A 17,214-nucleotide genomic window follows, 5' to 3' on the forward strand; every position below is an offset into this window, starting at 1 on the left:
ACAAATGTGTGATTGTCTAATCCTAACCTATCGAAACCATGAGTAATCGTTGTGATAAATGTGTGATTGTCTAACCCTAACCGATCGAAACCATGATCAAATCGAGTGAGCTGTTATAATAGTGATATCACATGATTACCACACCCATATCACACCAAATCGGTAGTCGATTTTCTAAGTTAACCCTAGCCGAACGGAATCCTTTTGATAATTGTGTGATAATCACATGATTATCACACCAAATCGTGTTGATATAAGCGATAATGTGATAATTTTGTGATAATCACATGATTATCACACCCATCTCACATGATAATCACATGATTAACCGTTTATTAGATAATGATAATCATGATCGTGTAATTGTGTTAAAAGATTTTATGATATCATTTCCATTATTACCCTTTTAATTTTAATATTTTTTGAATCTTTTTAAATTTCAATTTTAATTTTAAAAATCTTTTAATTTTATTTTTTTTATCACAATATGAGGTTATTGGATTGTTCTCTCGTTCTCGTAAATCACAGGGGTTCTCGTTTGAACCCTTCTTTCTCTCTCTCTCTCTCTCTCTCTCTCTCTATATATATATATATATATATATAAAAGATATAGAGACTCTATGTTTGCACTCAAACCGAACATAGTTTCTTGATGAATAATTTTGTCCTTGCAGTTTAGGTTCGTTGTTGTTTTTTTGACATAATTAATCTTAAGGACGAAAACAACAATAAATTTTTATAGAATGATTCAGAATATTTGATATATTTGGTTTATAGGATTTTGAATTGAATCGAATTTAGTTATTTATAAATAGTTTATAAAACAAATTCTAAATAATCGTAAAAATAACTAAATTACCTTTTCATTAATTGATTATTACAAAACAAATATTTTTAACATATTTTAAAATATTATAATATAAAATCCAACAAAATCCTGTAAAATACCAACCAACTCTATCAAATTTCAAAACCTTATCCTTAGATTTCAACAAAATTCCAGGATTTCAAATTCAATACATCTTTCAAACCGAACATTGAATCAGAGTAAACTCAATTTCAAATCATATCCAATTAATTTTGTTATGCAAACCAAACAGACCTTAGTATTATCATGTTAATATTATATATACATTTAAATTACAAAATATGTATAAAATATTAAAACCTTCTCTAAATTACAAAATATGTATAAAATATTAAAACCTTCTCTAAATTAATGAGCTATTTATTGATTCATAAGTGAATGGTATTTACTTTTTCGGTCCCTACATTTTTTTCATAGAGGTTTTATTTTATGGAACTTTGTTTTAATTATTGTTTGAAAAGAATTAAATATTATAACCCTAAATAACAAAATACAAATACAATATAACCACTTTGATTATAGTGCATCGGTTAAGTCTCATGGAATGTAGTAGAAATTTCATCTCTCTGTCGAGTTCGAATTTAGCTTTTGTCAAAGCTGTTTTGATCATAGAGGTTATTCGTGGTTGCCGGAGAGCTTACTCGGTACGTGTAAGATAGTCCGAATACCCATTATTCCAAAAATAGCATAAAAACAGTATGAATAAGAAATGAATCTTATTCTCCATACAGATCGTGCATGTTAATAAATAATCTAACAGCGAAAGTTGTAAGATGCAATTTTCTAACGATAAGGGTCGGTCTTCTAGTTTTGTATTAACACTCAATTATTCATATTTGACCAACGGTTTGAAAAGTATTTAACGTTTTATTAACGAATAAAAATTGTGAATTTTTTTTTTATCTTTTAACTGGGTAGGTATCATTTATGGAAAGACAATGACTTTTTTGTAAATGGGAAACAAAAATTATTAGGAGAACAATTCACGAAAATGGCTTCCTTTGAAATATCCTATGTAACCAATCACATGATGACACACTTTTGGGGCGACTCCGTCGCATTTGAGTTCCAGCCGTTTCTCTCAGTTATCTACTCATTTCAGTCTCCGTTATTAGATTAAACAACTTGCATTTCGATTCACGCAGTCTTTCAACAGTTGGAAGAAAAATTTGAAATAGGTTTTGGTTCTTGAGATGGACCCAGTAGCCCTCGATAGGATAATCGAACGGTTAATTGAGGTTCGATCGACTAAACCAGGGAAGTTGGTTCAGCTCTCAGAGGCTGAAATCAAGCAGCTTTGTGTTGCGTCTCGTGAAATCTTTATCAAACAGCCTAATCTTCTTGAACTCGAAGCCCCTATCAAGATTTGCGGTATTCCTGAATCCATTTCTCTATTGCTCAAGCGTTTAATCAACTCATCTTTATTCTTCTTGCTACTTTTGATTTTGTGGGATTGCGTATATTTGATGTTTTACCTTTGCTTTACGTAATTGATTGTTACATTGGTGGTTTTCACCAAATGGGGGCTTCTAACCTTAGATTATTTCAGTTATGAAGTGGACTTGATTTTTTATTTTTTTTTGGGGGGAGGGGGGGGATTAGTAGTTAATTGGTGATCAAAGGGCTTGTTTTGAATTTTACTTGGTTATATTAGCCTCTTGAATGATTAAAAGAGTTGTTAATAATGGTTTGAGGTAGATAGAAATGCATTAGGAAATCGAGATCATGTGTAAACTTGATGAACTTCATGAATCAGGTGAATCTAAGGATTGCAAGAACGAGCAATGCTGACCAAATTGTGTGAAGTAAATGCAAAATAAACGATTTGACATTGCAATTATCTGCCCACAATTTGCTGATACTTACAAGAACAATGGTTTGTTTGCTATGAAATGTAAAGTAAGATGGCTTGAAAAGTGTATCACTCTTTGAAGATTTACTTTGTGGAATGTGTGAGAGCCCTCTCTTACTAGTTTCTTTCATCGTTATATTTATCCTAAACAAGTTCTATGCTTTCGTTCGACAAGGCACACCTAGTTCTCCTTGATGAATAAGAACAATATCAAGATAAGCAGTGTGGAATGATTTAATCGGTTGGAATGCACCAAGGACTAGACCTTAATTAGGAGTGTAGAGTAATGCAATTCTCAAATAGCTGAGCCTAGGGATGTCTAGACTACACTTCAAACCATTTTTAACCTGCCCCAACTGCCCTAAGGTGATGGTTCTTTGTTATTCCCACCGTCCCAAAAGTAAATGTCCACAATGAAAAAGGCACATAGTTTTAGAAATGCATAGTTATTACACTTTTTAGTTAACTAAACGACAATTTTACTCTTAATCAAGGGTAGAATTGGGAAGTAGGCGCTTATTTTTTGGAAGTGGTGGCTTATTTTGGGACAAACTAGAATAGAAATGTGGACACTTATATTGAGACGGAGGTCGGAGGATTATATGTTAGTCTTGTCTTCACGTTAATTTATGGTGGCAATACTAAGTAACATGATTATAAGTTTATAACTTATACTAAGGTGTTTTGGGCATGTGCTTAGTTGTGTTATGCATGCAACTATCCCTCTGTTGTAAGATTACTTGTCTTCTCTGTTTAACTCATTTAGAGCTGGTTTCCCTTTTCTGCATTCAAACACTGGATTCTATATTTATAAGTTTCGGTGTTTTTGAACACTATCAGCTTTCAACAAGGAGAAATGGTTCCAAAAAAGTTCATCCTGATCTTAGATGGACACATAATCATTTATTTTACTGAAAACCAAAGCAAGAAGCTACTTTGAGAATGTTTACGTGCATTTTAGTTTTTGAACAGTTTTTTGTTGGTAAAACATTAGTTCATGCTTTCAGTAGCTTTCTTGTCCCTTCAATCTCAATGTAATGATCGGTTTTAATTAGGCATCAAGATCATGAGGTGCCACTAATTTCTGCATTTGCCTTCTCATTGCTAAACTAACTATCCAGAATCAGGGTTTTCTGTGAACTAAATACTAAATGTTCATGATCTTAGAGCATCAATGATGTTTTTTCCCCCAAAAAAGTGGGACCCACAAGCTTAGGTGGTCGGTAAAACAAGCTTAGAGCATCCACAATGGAGGCTTTTTGAGAGCTTATTGAAAAGCTTAGGCCACCTCACATTGTGAAAAATTCCCAACAACCAAAAATCCTTGTTTTTGCTTGTAGCCGCACAAACTCACAATAAGTCTCTTTTTCTTGGCCACCTAAGCTTGTGGATCCTACTTTTTGGAAAAAGCTATACCATTGTCGATTCTCTTGTTGAGAGCTTGTGCGGTTACAAACAAAAAGTTGTTTTTCTTTGATAGGAGCTCTTTCACCATCTTATTGAAAGCTCTCCAAAGAACTCCATTGTGGATGCTCTTAATACAACGCCACAATTATTGGGTTCCTTCTTTATTGCAATATGATTCAAGCTTGTTTCTTTATCCTGTTTCGGATTTTTTCAAAATTAAAGCAAGTTTTTTGGATCGCATTGTGTTGCATGAGGTAAAGATCAGTAATTATTTTGAATCATTTTCAAAGCTTTACTAAAACTGCTATATCTGATTTGCGCCATCCCCTTTCCCCACTTTTAGGCGACATCCATGGACAATACAGTGATCTATTGAGGCTTTTTGAATACGGAGGCTTTCCTCCCCAAGCCAATTATCTTTTTCTCGGGGACTATGTGGATCGTGGCAAGCAGAGTTTGGAAACAATATGTCTCTTGCTTGCTTACAAAATCAGGTACCCGGAGAACTTTTTTCTTCTCCGAGGAAACCATGAATGCGCTTCCATAAATAGGATTTACGGGTTTTATGATGAATGTAAGCGTCGGTTTAATGTGAAGCTATGGAAAGCCTTTACTGATTGCTTTAATTGCCTACCTGTTGCGGCTCTTGTTGATGACAAGATATTGTGCATGCACGGTGGACTCTCCCCTGATCTTTCCAATTTGGACGAAATTAGAAACTTACCACGCCCGACTGCTATTCCTGATACTGGTTTACTTTGTGATTTGCTGTGGTCGGATCCTAGCAAAGACATCAAAGGATGGGGAATGAATGATAGAGGGGTTTCTTATACCTTTGGACCTGATAAGGTGTCGGAGTTTTTATCAAAGCATGATCTTGACCTTGTTTGTCGAGCTCACCAGGTAATAACCAATCTCTTATGCTTTTTTATTCTTTCATCTCAACAAGAATGTAATGTATGACTAGATACTAGTCTAACATAAGTATCTATTTTAGCCGGTGTCTGAATACCCCTATGTCCCTGCATTCGAGCGTGATATAGTGGGTTTGTTTGGTTTGGTCTGGAATACCAAAGAGAGAATCTTGAGGACTATAATCAATAGGGGTAGGCTAAATGCACCCCAACCTACTAACATCAACATCAAGACCTACTTTTTGCATTTTCAATGCATAATTTGATCTGATTCTGACATAAATACGGGTGCATATAGCAACACCCTAATCAATACTATGGGGGAACAGGTACTTTTAAAGAGAAAATCTTGAGGACCATAATCAATGTTATTCATTTGGGATAGAGGGAGCATTTGGTTATTAATTTTTCTTGTTATATTGTAGGTTGTGGAGGATGGTTATGAATTCTTTGCAGACAGACAACTTGTTACTATATTCTCGGCCCCAAATTATTGTGGGGAATTTGATAACGCAGGTGCGATGATGAGCGTGGATGAGAATTTGATGTGTTCGTTTCAAATCCTAAAACCAGCTGAGAAGAAAAACAAGTTCTTGATGTCTACAAAGATGTAATTGGTTAAGTTCCCCTAGGTTTCCTTTGTACTTGCAATGATTGACAACTAGATGTAGTTGAATGGAAGTGTTGGTTGTGGCTTCTTTAATACTGTTAATGGTTCCAATGATAATCATTTGGCACACCCCATTGGAATTGCGGGGTACTATTTATATTATATTAGAGATCAAGTCTGTATATATTTCACCTTTCAGACCCTACCATCGATTGGGATATACTCGTCTAATTTAATTTGGTTGAACTTGAACTTATATATCAAGTGAGATATATTAGGTTTGTTTTCAGTGTATAGGTGGGAAAACCGGTCCCAGTCCCAACGCCCACATGCTTCAACCGGTCCTTCTGTAACGAGTTCGAGTATGAACCAGTCTCCAGAACAAAATCCAGGGTTGGATTGCTAGTCCGTCTTTTTTTTTTCTTCTTCTTTTAATATAATAACTAATTTTTCTGTTTCTTTATATTTTTTTTATTAACCTGAATGTCCAACCCACTATGCGAGTCGACTAATCTCCTGGACTTTCAATATCAAATGACGGGTCTGGAATGATCTGGTCCCGTCTTGTAGTGTTGCTGTTCAAAGTAAATCATCTATATTGAATAAAAAGTAAAACTGTATGATACGCAAAGCAGTTTCAATTGTAATCGTGAGATGCTTAGAACTTTTAACATTTTTTCAAGATTCTCAATTGGTAGGGTTCAACAGCTTCTTATAGAAGTAGGATGCGGTTATATGACACAGGCTAACACAGCATGTCCCATATAGCTCGACTTCCCAAGAGCAGCGACTATACAGTAGCTTAGGAATTAGTTCTAAAATGAGCAGTCCATACAACGGTTAATAAACATGAGTTCCCTACTAAATGACGAGTCATAGATACTTTCAACTACGCAATGAAGCAGACTATGTGTTAAAGATAATGTGAATTACATCCAACTGTGAAGCCTTCTTCTTGAGTACTTGCATAGCTTCTTCGGGTTGGGGCACAGTAAATGCAGGAACACCTTTCTGCATATAAACCAAACACACATTGGACATGACTACGAAGAAATTCATGTAGTAAAAAGACACAATCAAAAGTCAAGAATGCAGTTTATGAGCCAATTCAAGCTCTCTTAACTTGTTAGTTGAGAAATAACAACTGTCAAATATGCATAACAATGAATGCAAGATACGATCAGATATATTTACTGAACAATAGACATTTTGTCTTCCTTGTTGGTGATAGCTCAAAAGCAGCCTAACACAATGACAAACTTATCAGGAGATGCTCCACGGTAGCCAATACGTTGTGAATGAAGCCCCAAAGCTACAAAACCGCATAAGGGATGTTTTCAGACCATGATTAACAGCATGTGTAAGGCAACGACAACAAGCTTAATAACACATTATTTACGCTTGGATTGAATAGCTGAAGGAGACATGGTGACAAGCATGCATTATTTACGCTTGGATTGAATAGCTGAAGGAGACATGGTGACAAGCATGCACTAAGGCTTCTCAACTTTATGAGCATTGGGGAGATAAAAGCTAATGTATCTGAAGAATATAAGTTCAATATGAAATGCAATATTCATAATCAGAGAAACCTTATTTTTAGCTATAAATATTGTAGGAAAGAGCTAATTTTGGCCACTGAATTACAGCGGGTTTTTACAGAAAATAATAAGTCTGAGAAGAGAATAATACAAATAATGAAAGATTAGAATAAGATGGTGAAAGAAGCTATCTGAACCAGAGACTCGTTGGAAGGGATAAAACATCGATCACAAATAACGCTCATCATTAAGTGGTGGTCTAGTCTACAAATAAAAGAAGCTATATGTTCATTTCAATACACTATTTTTGCAACAAGAACCAAAAACATGTGAATTACCATTACATGAATTACATTCTGTAATTTTCTCTCTCAAGAAATCAATAGAAGATTTGGTGAAAATCTATCCCTACTCAATCTTATTCTTGATTTTGAAGATTAATTCTGATTTTGTATGATTTGGGAACTTCAATAGATGATGGGTTGTTTAATTCTAGTTTATTTTCTCGTCAATCACCCCTTATTAATGCGCTAAACGAACTACATTAATGTGTTTTTGCATTTTGACAGGTTTGGAGGGGAAAATGGATGAAAAAAGGATTTTTGATAGCTTTACGAGGTTATGGTACTTGGAGCATATCTCACTAGTCCCGGCTCGGATTTAAGTGATTCAAGATGATATGGAAAGCTACAACGAGCCTACAGCTTTTAAGTTCTGAGTTTCTGCAAATTTGGACTGAATTGGAGTTAAAAACTGATGTTGAAGGTGAAAAAGTGCTGTTGGACAGCAAAGGAAAAAAAGGGTACAAAATCATGATAGCAGCAATAATGGGGGTTAAAGCTTCACAGACGGCTTCTGTTTCTGGGTTTAGGGGCTGTCGATGGACAGCTGTTGGGAATATTTTCAAAATAAAAAATAAAATCTTTTGGGTTAGGTTTTAGGAAAAGAGAAAAGATGATTTTGGTGGGTTTCTCCTTGTCCCACATAGGAGCAAGAGTGAAATCCAAGTGGGTATATAAGGGGAAGCATTTTCTATATATTAATTTAATATATTGGAAAATGATGGGGCTTCCACAAGGGTGCATAGCATGATGGCGCATTGTGGCGCTTTGATGACGCACTTTGCACACACGCATCGCCGCTTGTAGCCGCCTTATCCCTTTTGCTTCAAACCGATTGTCCATAATTCGTTAGTGACAGTTGCGACGGTTGGCCTTGGAACAGTGCCTCTTCGTGAATAGACACAACGGTTCGCATCAAAGGGTATGATGAACGGATGCAACGGTTCAAGTGTCAAATATGGCGCCTGTTGGAATGGTTGCGACTGTTCGAAACGTCGCAAAAAGATTAAACCGTCGCGAATGGTGACTGTTCAAGAAGCTGTCGCTTATGCCTATATATACCTATCCATAAACACTAAAAATCGATTACACTTTTCTCTTTTAACATATACCAGATTGCTAAGGGTTGTGTTGCTATAGAAACACAACTTCTTAGTTTTTTTAAATCTTTGAAACTCAATAGTTCAACCGGGATTATCACCACTAGTGCAGTATTGGTAATCGTTCTACATACGTTGCTTCATTGTATCTTGAGAAGCAATTCGCCAAAATCCCAAGGCACATATGGTGGGGGCGAAATTGCTTTAAGGATAGAGATCACTCGCCTTGAAAGCAATAAGTAGTAGAAATAGATCTCCTTCTCTTTATTAGCCTAAAATTAGAACCCTAGAACTAACAACAGCTTCTGTGTTCGTTTTTGTACGCTTCAAAGATATGAAATCAAAGGGTCGTGGTCGTGGAGACGATGCTGGACAGCAGCAACAGGAGGGATTCAATAGGTGATTTTTATCAATTTTTCTTATTCTACCATTAGTTCTCGTGAGTCTTAATTAGAGAATAATATTTGTCAATTTTAATTTTAGTTCTTAAGTAAAATTTGAGTTGGTTGCTCTTAGTCTTGTTGATTTTGAAAGTATTGGATTGAGTTTTGATAAGTGTTCATATTTAACTCTTTGGAATATTCAGATTTGGGTTTGAATGTGAATTTATAGTTTCTGAATTGCACACCAAATGTTCGATGAAAGTCCTAGTTTAAGTTGATGTCTTTTACTTGATAGTTAGTGTTACATGTGAATGATCTCGGTCGCACTTTCGTTAGATAAAGTTCTTGGCTTTTAGTTTTTCTTAGCTAATTCCTAGCATAAAGTTTCGATTTTTATTTGTGTAGTAGTCTAATACAACTCTCAATGCCAACAATTTTGGAAGTAGTGCATTTGTGTCAAATAAATTTTGTTTTTTAGTTAATTACTAGAGGTTACCAGTTCGAACCCAGAATCAGACATCGTTTTTATCTCTCTCTCTCTCTTCCCGTTGACTTCAATCAGCAATTTGAAGCAGTTGCTTTCATCCCTTCACAAGTCTCCTTTCAAAAAGTCTACCATAAAATTCCCAATATAATCATCCCAATAAAATCCAAATAATAATTATCAATTAAATTCTTGACCAAGTCTAAGTCTATCAACAACTGTACACCTCCTCTCTAGTTTGTACTTTTGTACAACATGCATTAAGATTTGTACATTGTTTTGATTCTTTTCATTTCAAGTCGGACAGTGCTCTAGTGAGTTGTACGTATGATTGAGAGCCACATTTGATAGCATCTACATTGTGCATCAACAACTTGTACATTTCTTGGATTTGTCTTGTGTCTTTGCCTTGATATCCATAGTTGCCATTCATCTTGCAGTCAAGAAACAAAGAGATCCATGGCTCCATTGCATAGATCAACAGCTGCACCTCAACCTGATCATCAACTGCAGATCCAGCACTTCACACATCAACACCTGCTTCAGAAACTCTTCATGGGATCTCAATTCAACTGTGACGGCTGCAAAACCACTGGATTTGGTCTTAGATACCGATGCTCTGCCTGCGATTTTGATCTCCATCAACAATGCGCCACCTCCCCCCACCGTATCTCCTCCCACCACCTCCACCCCCATGAGCTCTTCCTTGTCAACCGCCCTGGGAATTCACACTTCTGCGATGTCTGCAAAGGCTTCACAGACGGCCTTAGCTATACCTGTCACTCTCAGACGTGTGAGTTTGACGTCCACCCTCTTTGTACCCAGATCCCAGTGGCTACCGGAATCCCGTCTGTGACTTTGAATCCTTGTCCGCAGCATCCATCTATGACGCCGCCTTCTGGTGATTATCATGGCAACCAACCCGTGATGATCAACCACCAACACAAGCAGCAACAGCAGCAAGGGATGCCTACGATCAACCATCAATACAAACAGCAGCAGCAAGGGATGCCTACCGCGGCGTTTGCTGGTTATAATAACCAACCTGTGATAATCAACAACCAATATCAGCAGCAGCAGCAGAAGCAAGGGATGGCGTTTGGTGGTTATAATGGAGCAAATAATAATCAACAGGTGATGATCAACCACCAATACCAGCAGCAGCAGCAGCAGCAGCAGCAGCAGCAGCAGCAAGGGATGGGTTTTGGTGGTTATAATGGAGTGATCAATAATAATCAACCTATGATGATGAATCAGCAGCAGCAACAACAAGGGAGGACTAATAATTACTCCAAGGTGGGGAAGCTTGCTGCTAATATTCTTATGACTTCACTCATTGGGGTTCCATTAAATTTTAACTCCAAAAATTGATCAGCCTTCAGTTTCCGATGGCTATATTGGTTTGACGACAAGTGTTTTCCGGTAACCCTGAATCAGCTATCGTAAAGCTACATTCAATTTGTAACAAGTTTCATGGTTCTTTGGGGGTTGGTGCTTATCAATGAACCCAGCTTTGCATTCTATTTAAACCTTTTTTCCTACTGATTATCTAATGGAGGTATATAAGAGGTGGTGTGATATGTGAAGGCATGCATATATGATTTGCTACTTTCTCTATTCCTATATGCATAGTTCATTTAGGTGTTAGTAATCACAGAAGGTTAATGAGCTGTTTGTCAAATTAGCTTCATAAACACCAAGTCCAACAGCATGTTAAGATGTTCTCTAGATCCCTAACCCTCAAATTACCTAATCACTTACCCGTGAAATTCAACACTATCGTTTACTTACCGGGTAAGATTTTAGTCCACGAAAACAGCATCGTATGTAACAATTTACCCGTTAAACACTAACCGTGGTAAGAGCTGTCACTCTCACTTACTAGATAAGACTTCCGGTCCTTGTTTCGCTCTTACCGGGTAAGATTCTTAGTCCTTACCATATTCATCCGGTAAGGTAACGTAACTTGGTAAGTACTTACCCGAGTAAGCATTCGGTAAACGGCCCCTAACATCATGTTAAAATCTTCCTTAAATAATGTTTAGTTCCCTCTTATGCACTCTACAACCTGTAATAATAGTCATTTAAATAAAAAATTATGACACATATCTAGTAATTTGCTGTATATTTGTATTGATCGAAAATGTTAATATCTGCAAGTGGCCCGTATGACTAGGAAGTTTTTGTCATTTGTTTGCTTTTTTTAGGTTAGAGACATTTTGACGCAATGTAGATTTGCGGAATGATCGACAAGCGTCTAAACCATTTTGGGTTGAGAATTACAATTCGTAAAACTCGATAAACTAAGAGAAAAACTCGTAAAACTCACAAAGGAGAAGAAATTGTATTGATAATAATGTGTATACCAATAAAAACAATAAATCCTATTTATAGCTAAACTAATTAAGATAATTAATTATAAAAACTAAATTAATCCTATTTAAATAATAATAAAAAAGGTAAGTAAATAATAATCCTAATCTAATTTACAAAACAAATAACTAATACTTTTAATATTAATCCTAAATTAATTAAAAAAACAAAATAATTAAATAAAGAAATAAACGCAATCTGTTCAGGACTGTTAAAGAACTCGCGTGCGACCAGGTATGCGACCCAAGTCTCGGGAGAAATTGCATAGGCGACTGTTAACAAGTTCTCGATGTAGTATTTCGGGCCTCTTTCGAGTTCGTTTCTTTCTTCTCCAAAGATCGAAGAAAAGCCTCGTGAACTACCTAAACCTCTCTTTATCAGTCACCCTCACTTTTAAACCCTATGTTTTAAGGGATTGTTTGGCTGTTGACAACATAACTTTCTACAAGTTTTGTGGCATTCTGGTGTATTGAAGTCGCATGCTAAAACTTGTTAGAATATTTATGGATTTAATAGAAAATGTTGAGAAGATCATCCAACGAACGACCCGTTTTTTTCAAATTTATGTTAATGGGACTTGACATGGTATGGTCTATGCGTGTATAGAGAACCAACCAACTGATCTATATTAATTTTGTAAAATCTTTCTTTGGATATTTTTTTGTAGTCAAATTGTATCATCACTTAAGAAAAATTTGGAGTTACACAAGAAGCAAAGATCAGGTGCGACAGTTTAAGTCTCCTCGAGTTATGTTCAGGGTGGGCTGGGCTCTTTCACTTTTTAATCACCTCACAACGATCACGTTACCATAAAAAAAAGAGTAAACTACGATTTTATCCGTTTATATAGTTTGTTGAAAATTGCTTAACCAAGGTTTGTGTCCTTGTGGTTTGGATATGGAGCGATGAACATCTAGGACGGAGGTTGTTGAGTGCAACTGCTTAGATTTTTTTTTATTAACCTGGATATCCAACCCGCTATGGAAACCGACTAATCCCAGGGCGACCACCTGCTTTACAGATAGCCCGGAGTCACTGCATTTGAACCTCCGTGACCACAAGGGGATTTTTATTCGTCCTTGAATTTGAACCTGAGACCTCCTGCTACTTTTTGACCGTTGGAGCCAAACTCAAACCAACCAGGCACCGTCATTGTAGTTAACTGCTTAGATCTTTGTGATGAGATCAGTCTCAACATCGTTTTTCGTTTTTACTGTTTCTTTAATTCTCTCTCATCATTTTCTCCCTTCTTTTAGCTGTGTGAGGATGTGACCAAGAGGGGCCATGGAAATGTTTGGACCTTCAAGCCTTGTTAAACACGGACGTCCTCAAGGGGATTCCGCTATGAAGGAACAAACTCCAGATTTCATACTTGTAGGTGTAAAATAAACATATAACAGACTTATGCCACAGTAGATTGGTTTTCTTAATTGCCGCCATCTTATGTAATTTGAAAGAATCTAACGTTCAGGATCATCAGGCGTCAGCCCATTCCTTAGCATCAAGACATGTGAAGGTTGGAATGCCAACATGCATCTATTATTGAATTCACTCCATATGACGGTACGCTTAGGGAACGTCTGAGTGTCGTTTTKATAAAGAAGCAGCAACGCATAAACAATGGAAAATACACATCCTTTTAGCTTTGCATCTTAAACCCACGACCACTGAGTCAAGAGCCTCGGTTAATACTAGTAGTTGGGCTATCAMTAGAAAACAGGAATCCAAACAGTTGTTTTTCCAGGTTATCATGGACAAAGAAAAGACCGACCAATTACTAACCTGTGTCGTAAACACCACATGATGTTTTTGGATAACAGTTACAGTTTTCRACTTTGTACGACTGAAAGGGGACTCCAAAACTCATGCAAGTCAAAACATGTATATGCAAACGTTCTTACTTCTTACTGAACAGGGCAAATAATGACCGATGATTTATACCACAAAACTTATCAATTATATATTGTTCTTGCTACAATAGAATTAAAAAAGACTATATAACTAGGACTTTATTCACCAAAATAGACCAAAACCTAGCTCCATGGCACATGCCATCAACAGCAACTTGCCAATACACACTGTCTATATGGCATGTGCTGTTTTCCCTTGCAAAGGCGGAAAGCAGTGCCTAAAAAAGTGTCTTGATGGTAAAAACAACATTTCAGTTGCAGCAATAAAAGCCACAATCAATAGGTATTTATGATTTCCACGTTAGCTTACACGACTTGAGAATCATTAGACACTTAAAGAAACCAACAAGTCTAATACTTCTAAAATAACCCAAAACATCCAACTATTGTTTGTCCAAAAGGGCCAGCGAAATCAAAAATCTGAAGCATACCATTTATGCCTCTACAAACTTCTTAAGGTTCTTAAGCCAGTTTGTGTACTCTCTGTGATCTTTGTTCACCATGTACTCATGCAGAAAATTGGTTGCACTCGGCTTGATTCCCCTGATCTCCAAATACTTGTGGAACGCTTTCTGCAGATTCTCATCCAATTCACTGCACCACATACATAATTCAAATTAAACATTATTATAAATTCATATATGAAGAATGAACACTAGAACAAATTGGAAAGGAAATACTCACTCAAATCTAGGTCCTTCGTAAGGAAGTTGGTCATCAGCCATTTCTGGATCTTTGACTGACAAGCTATCAATAACAATCTCATCAGCATAAGCAGTGATACCAAACTCCAAACAGGGGCCACCTGTTTTAGATACTTTTACAATCATCGGGAGACTTGATTGATTGTCTTTTTCAGTATCATCATCATCATCATCGTCATCTTCTTCCTGACCTGTAACAAGGCTAGATGGTTCAACTTCAACATGGATAGTTTCACCTTGGTATTCTCTGCTCAGGGATATTGTTTGCTGCCCAGGATTGTCATTAAGTTCAAACGGGAAGCCATCCGGAACCCCTTCACCCTGCAAAACACATATTATCTTTCATAATGTAACCAACTTTTTATAAACCACAAGTATTGGAAATTTAAAAGTCATGGTTGGACATGTAAACATGACACATACAAATCAATCATCAACAAGAGTGACGACCACTGTTATAAGTAAAAAAAACAGAAAAATTGTACAAGTTCCAATAATGAAATTTCCCAATATATATAATGAACATCAGAAAACTTCATAAAAAGGATTTTTAAAAATTGCAGACAAGGCAATCCATTACAAAGAAAAAGCGCAAGACTGTTACCAAGTATAAGAAAGTTCAAAACATTGAAGTTTGAAGTCTAGTTATTAAAATGTATCTTATTTCAAAGAATAAAATTCGTTATGCACCTAGTCCATTAATGATAAAAAAACATGGATGACATTCATTAGAAGCTTTCGGAAAAGAACTCACAAATGGAGAAAATGGCTTTCCTTCCCTCAAAATTTGGTGCAAAACTCCATGATGAAATCAGTCAAAATATTAGAACCAATCAAGTTCACTAGTGTCCAAACACAAAGAGTACTTGTGCAACAGTATTTGGATAGTCAGCTGTATTTCAACATGACCATGAAGTGAAAATAAAGTTGGTATTTACAGAAAAGAAAATTGCAATAAAAAAAATCAAAACATATAAGTAAGTACACAATCCAATTGGATCAACAATATGCTTCGTTCTTGATCAGGGTCTATAAATGTCAGGTAAGAACAAATTATGGTTCTGCTTGTATCTAAAATCAAGATAAAGTGTTACAATACAAAAACAATAAACCTTTTAAGCAAAACTGGATTGTCATTGACTGGTAACAACATTTAGCCTTGATGCAAACCATAATTGGAAGTGTACAAATATTGAAGGTATGATTAACGACTACATGAACACTTATAGGCCGTTCATACTGTCAAAGCTTCTAATTACAAAAGTCCATGTAGTATTTGATATTGAAAGAATCTGAAGGTACTAGTTTTGAAATCTCATAATCATAAGAGAGATATAATACCGGAAGGCGAGAGAATCTATTACTAAAATTTGGTAGATACGAGTTTCACTTCTAAACAAACTCCCAAAATGGCCTTCAGTTCCAGGTGTTGTACACAAATTGGTTTAAAATAATAACCTGGTGTGATTTATAAGCAAAATCTAGAATTGAACGCAAAAAATGTGGATCATAATCTAGACATATTTCATAATATGAATTTGATCGCTACATAAATTCATAAGAAATTGATTGACAAACAATTTCGAGCATAGGTGTTCAAAATATATACAAATTAGCTGTTAATTAGGCTTTTACAGTAAGATATAAAAACTGACCTCCTCGAAGCTCTCTTCCGAGCATTTGATCTCAGATTCGATAACTCGAAGGAGCGACTCATCAGAAGTCGGGCGTTTCAGAGCAGGAGAAGCCGAATAAGAAAAGCGAGAAACTGAAGGAACCAAAAAGGAATTGTTAGAAATGATCTTCCGAGTGTGATTGACGGCGGTGAACAAAGAGCCACCGCAGTGGTGGTTGAACGTTCTTTGACCGCCCAATAATCGAGCGGTGAGAGGTGCAACTGTTGAAGCTGATCGGCGAAGTAAAGAATTGAGAGCCATTTTGCTCCAAGCTTGTCGTGAGAAAGAAAGGGTTTAGCGATGTTAGGGTTTTACGAGAAGCAAAGGCAGGGTGCGGCTGTTCTATTAAGTCCGCGAATTTCCTAGGGTATATTCGACTGTGCGAGGCTTCACTTGGCAAATGAATCCAAGCCGTTGGATCTTTCTCATTAGTCATTTATGTAACCGGTGCATTTACATCATGTGTTTCTTATATGATTTTACTATTTAAAGGTAGAATTTTAAAGCATTATCAGAGTAATGGAAAAACAACAACAATAGAATAAAGAGAACGAAATTTAATAATATAGTGTTTGATTGGTTTGAATTTGACTCCAAAGATCAAAAGTATTAGGATGTCTTAGGTTCAAATCCAAAGAGGAATAAAAATCCCCATGTGGCCACGAAGATTCAAATACAGTTACTTCGGGTTATCTGCAAAGCAGGTGGTTGTCATGAGATTAGTCGGCTCGCATAGCGGGTTGGATATCTAGGTTAATAAAAAAAAAAGAGAACGAAATCTATAAATCCCATTAATCATAAACTATTTATATAGAAATGAGTTATAAATAGATAACCACAAGAGCTATCAGTTCAAGTCTATCTCTAATATATTTATTGCTATCATTATATATTTTAGATGATGACATATTTATCCTACAATAGACTAATATTTGTTTTTATCTATACTATATTATAAAGTATTTGGCTAAAACTCTTAAAAACTCTTAAAACTCTTAAAACTCTTAAAAACTCTTAAACCCATTAATCCTTATCCGATTTCATCCCATAT

General features: G+C 36.0%; 3 protein-coding genes across 3 annotated transcripts; 2 read left to right on the forward strand and 1 right to left on the reverse strand.

Moving 5' to 3' along the window:
• The first annotated feature begins 1,901 nt into the window (after positions 1–1,901).
• Positions 1,902–5,834, forward strand: LOC112510542 (serine/threonine-protein phosphatase PP1 isozyme 3). The gene is made up of 3 exons (XM_025116000.1): positions 1,902–2,239; positions 4,471–5,030; positions 5,467–5,834. Exons 1-3 carry the CDS (start codon positions 2,062–2,064, stop codon positions 5,653–5,655), a joined length of 927 nt encoding a protein of 308 aa, XP_024971768.1. The 5' UTR covers positions 1,902–2,061; the 3' UTR covers positions 5,656–5,834.
• Positions 5,835–9,956: 4,122 nt separating this feature from the next.
• Positions 9,957–11,079, forward strand: LOC112510543 (probable serine/threonine-protein kinase DDB_G0280133). The gene has a single exon (XM_025116001.1). It carries the CDS (start codon positions 9,960–9,962, stop codon positions 10,869–10,871), a length of 912 nt encoding a protein of 303 aa, XP_024971769.1. The 5' UTR covers positions 9,957–9,959; the 3' UTR covers positions 10,872–11,079.
• Positions 11,080–13,812: 2,733 nt separating this feature from the next.
• On the reverse strand, positions 13,813–16,501 carry LOC112510344 (uncharacterized protein At2g39795, mitochondrial-like). Its single transcript, XM_025115743.1, has 3 exons — positions 16,143–16,501; positions 14,468–14,808; positions 13,813–14,377 (listed from the first exon to the last, which is right to left on the reverse strand). The coding sequence occupies exons 1-3, from the start codon at positions 16,422–16,424 to the stop codon at positions 14,218–14,220; spliced, it is 783 nt and encodes a 260-aa protein (XP_024971511.1). The 5' UTR covers positions 16,425–16,501; the 3' UTR covers positions 13,813–14,217.
• Positions 16,502–17,214: the final 713 nt, after the last annotated feature.

The sequence above is a fragment of the Cynara cardunculus genome (genome assembly GCF_001531365.2).
Source record: "Cynara cardunculus var. scolymus isolate 2C chromosome LG 3, CcrdV1, whole genome shotgun sequence".
Lineage (NCBI taxonomy): Eukaryota > Viridiplantae > Streptophyta > Magnoliopsida > Asterales > Asteraceae > Cynara > Cynara cardunculus.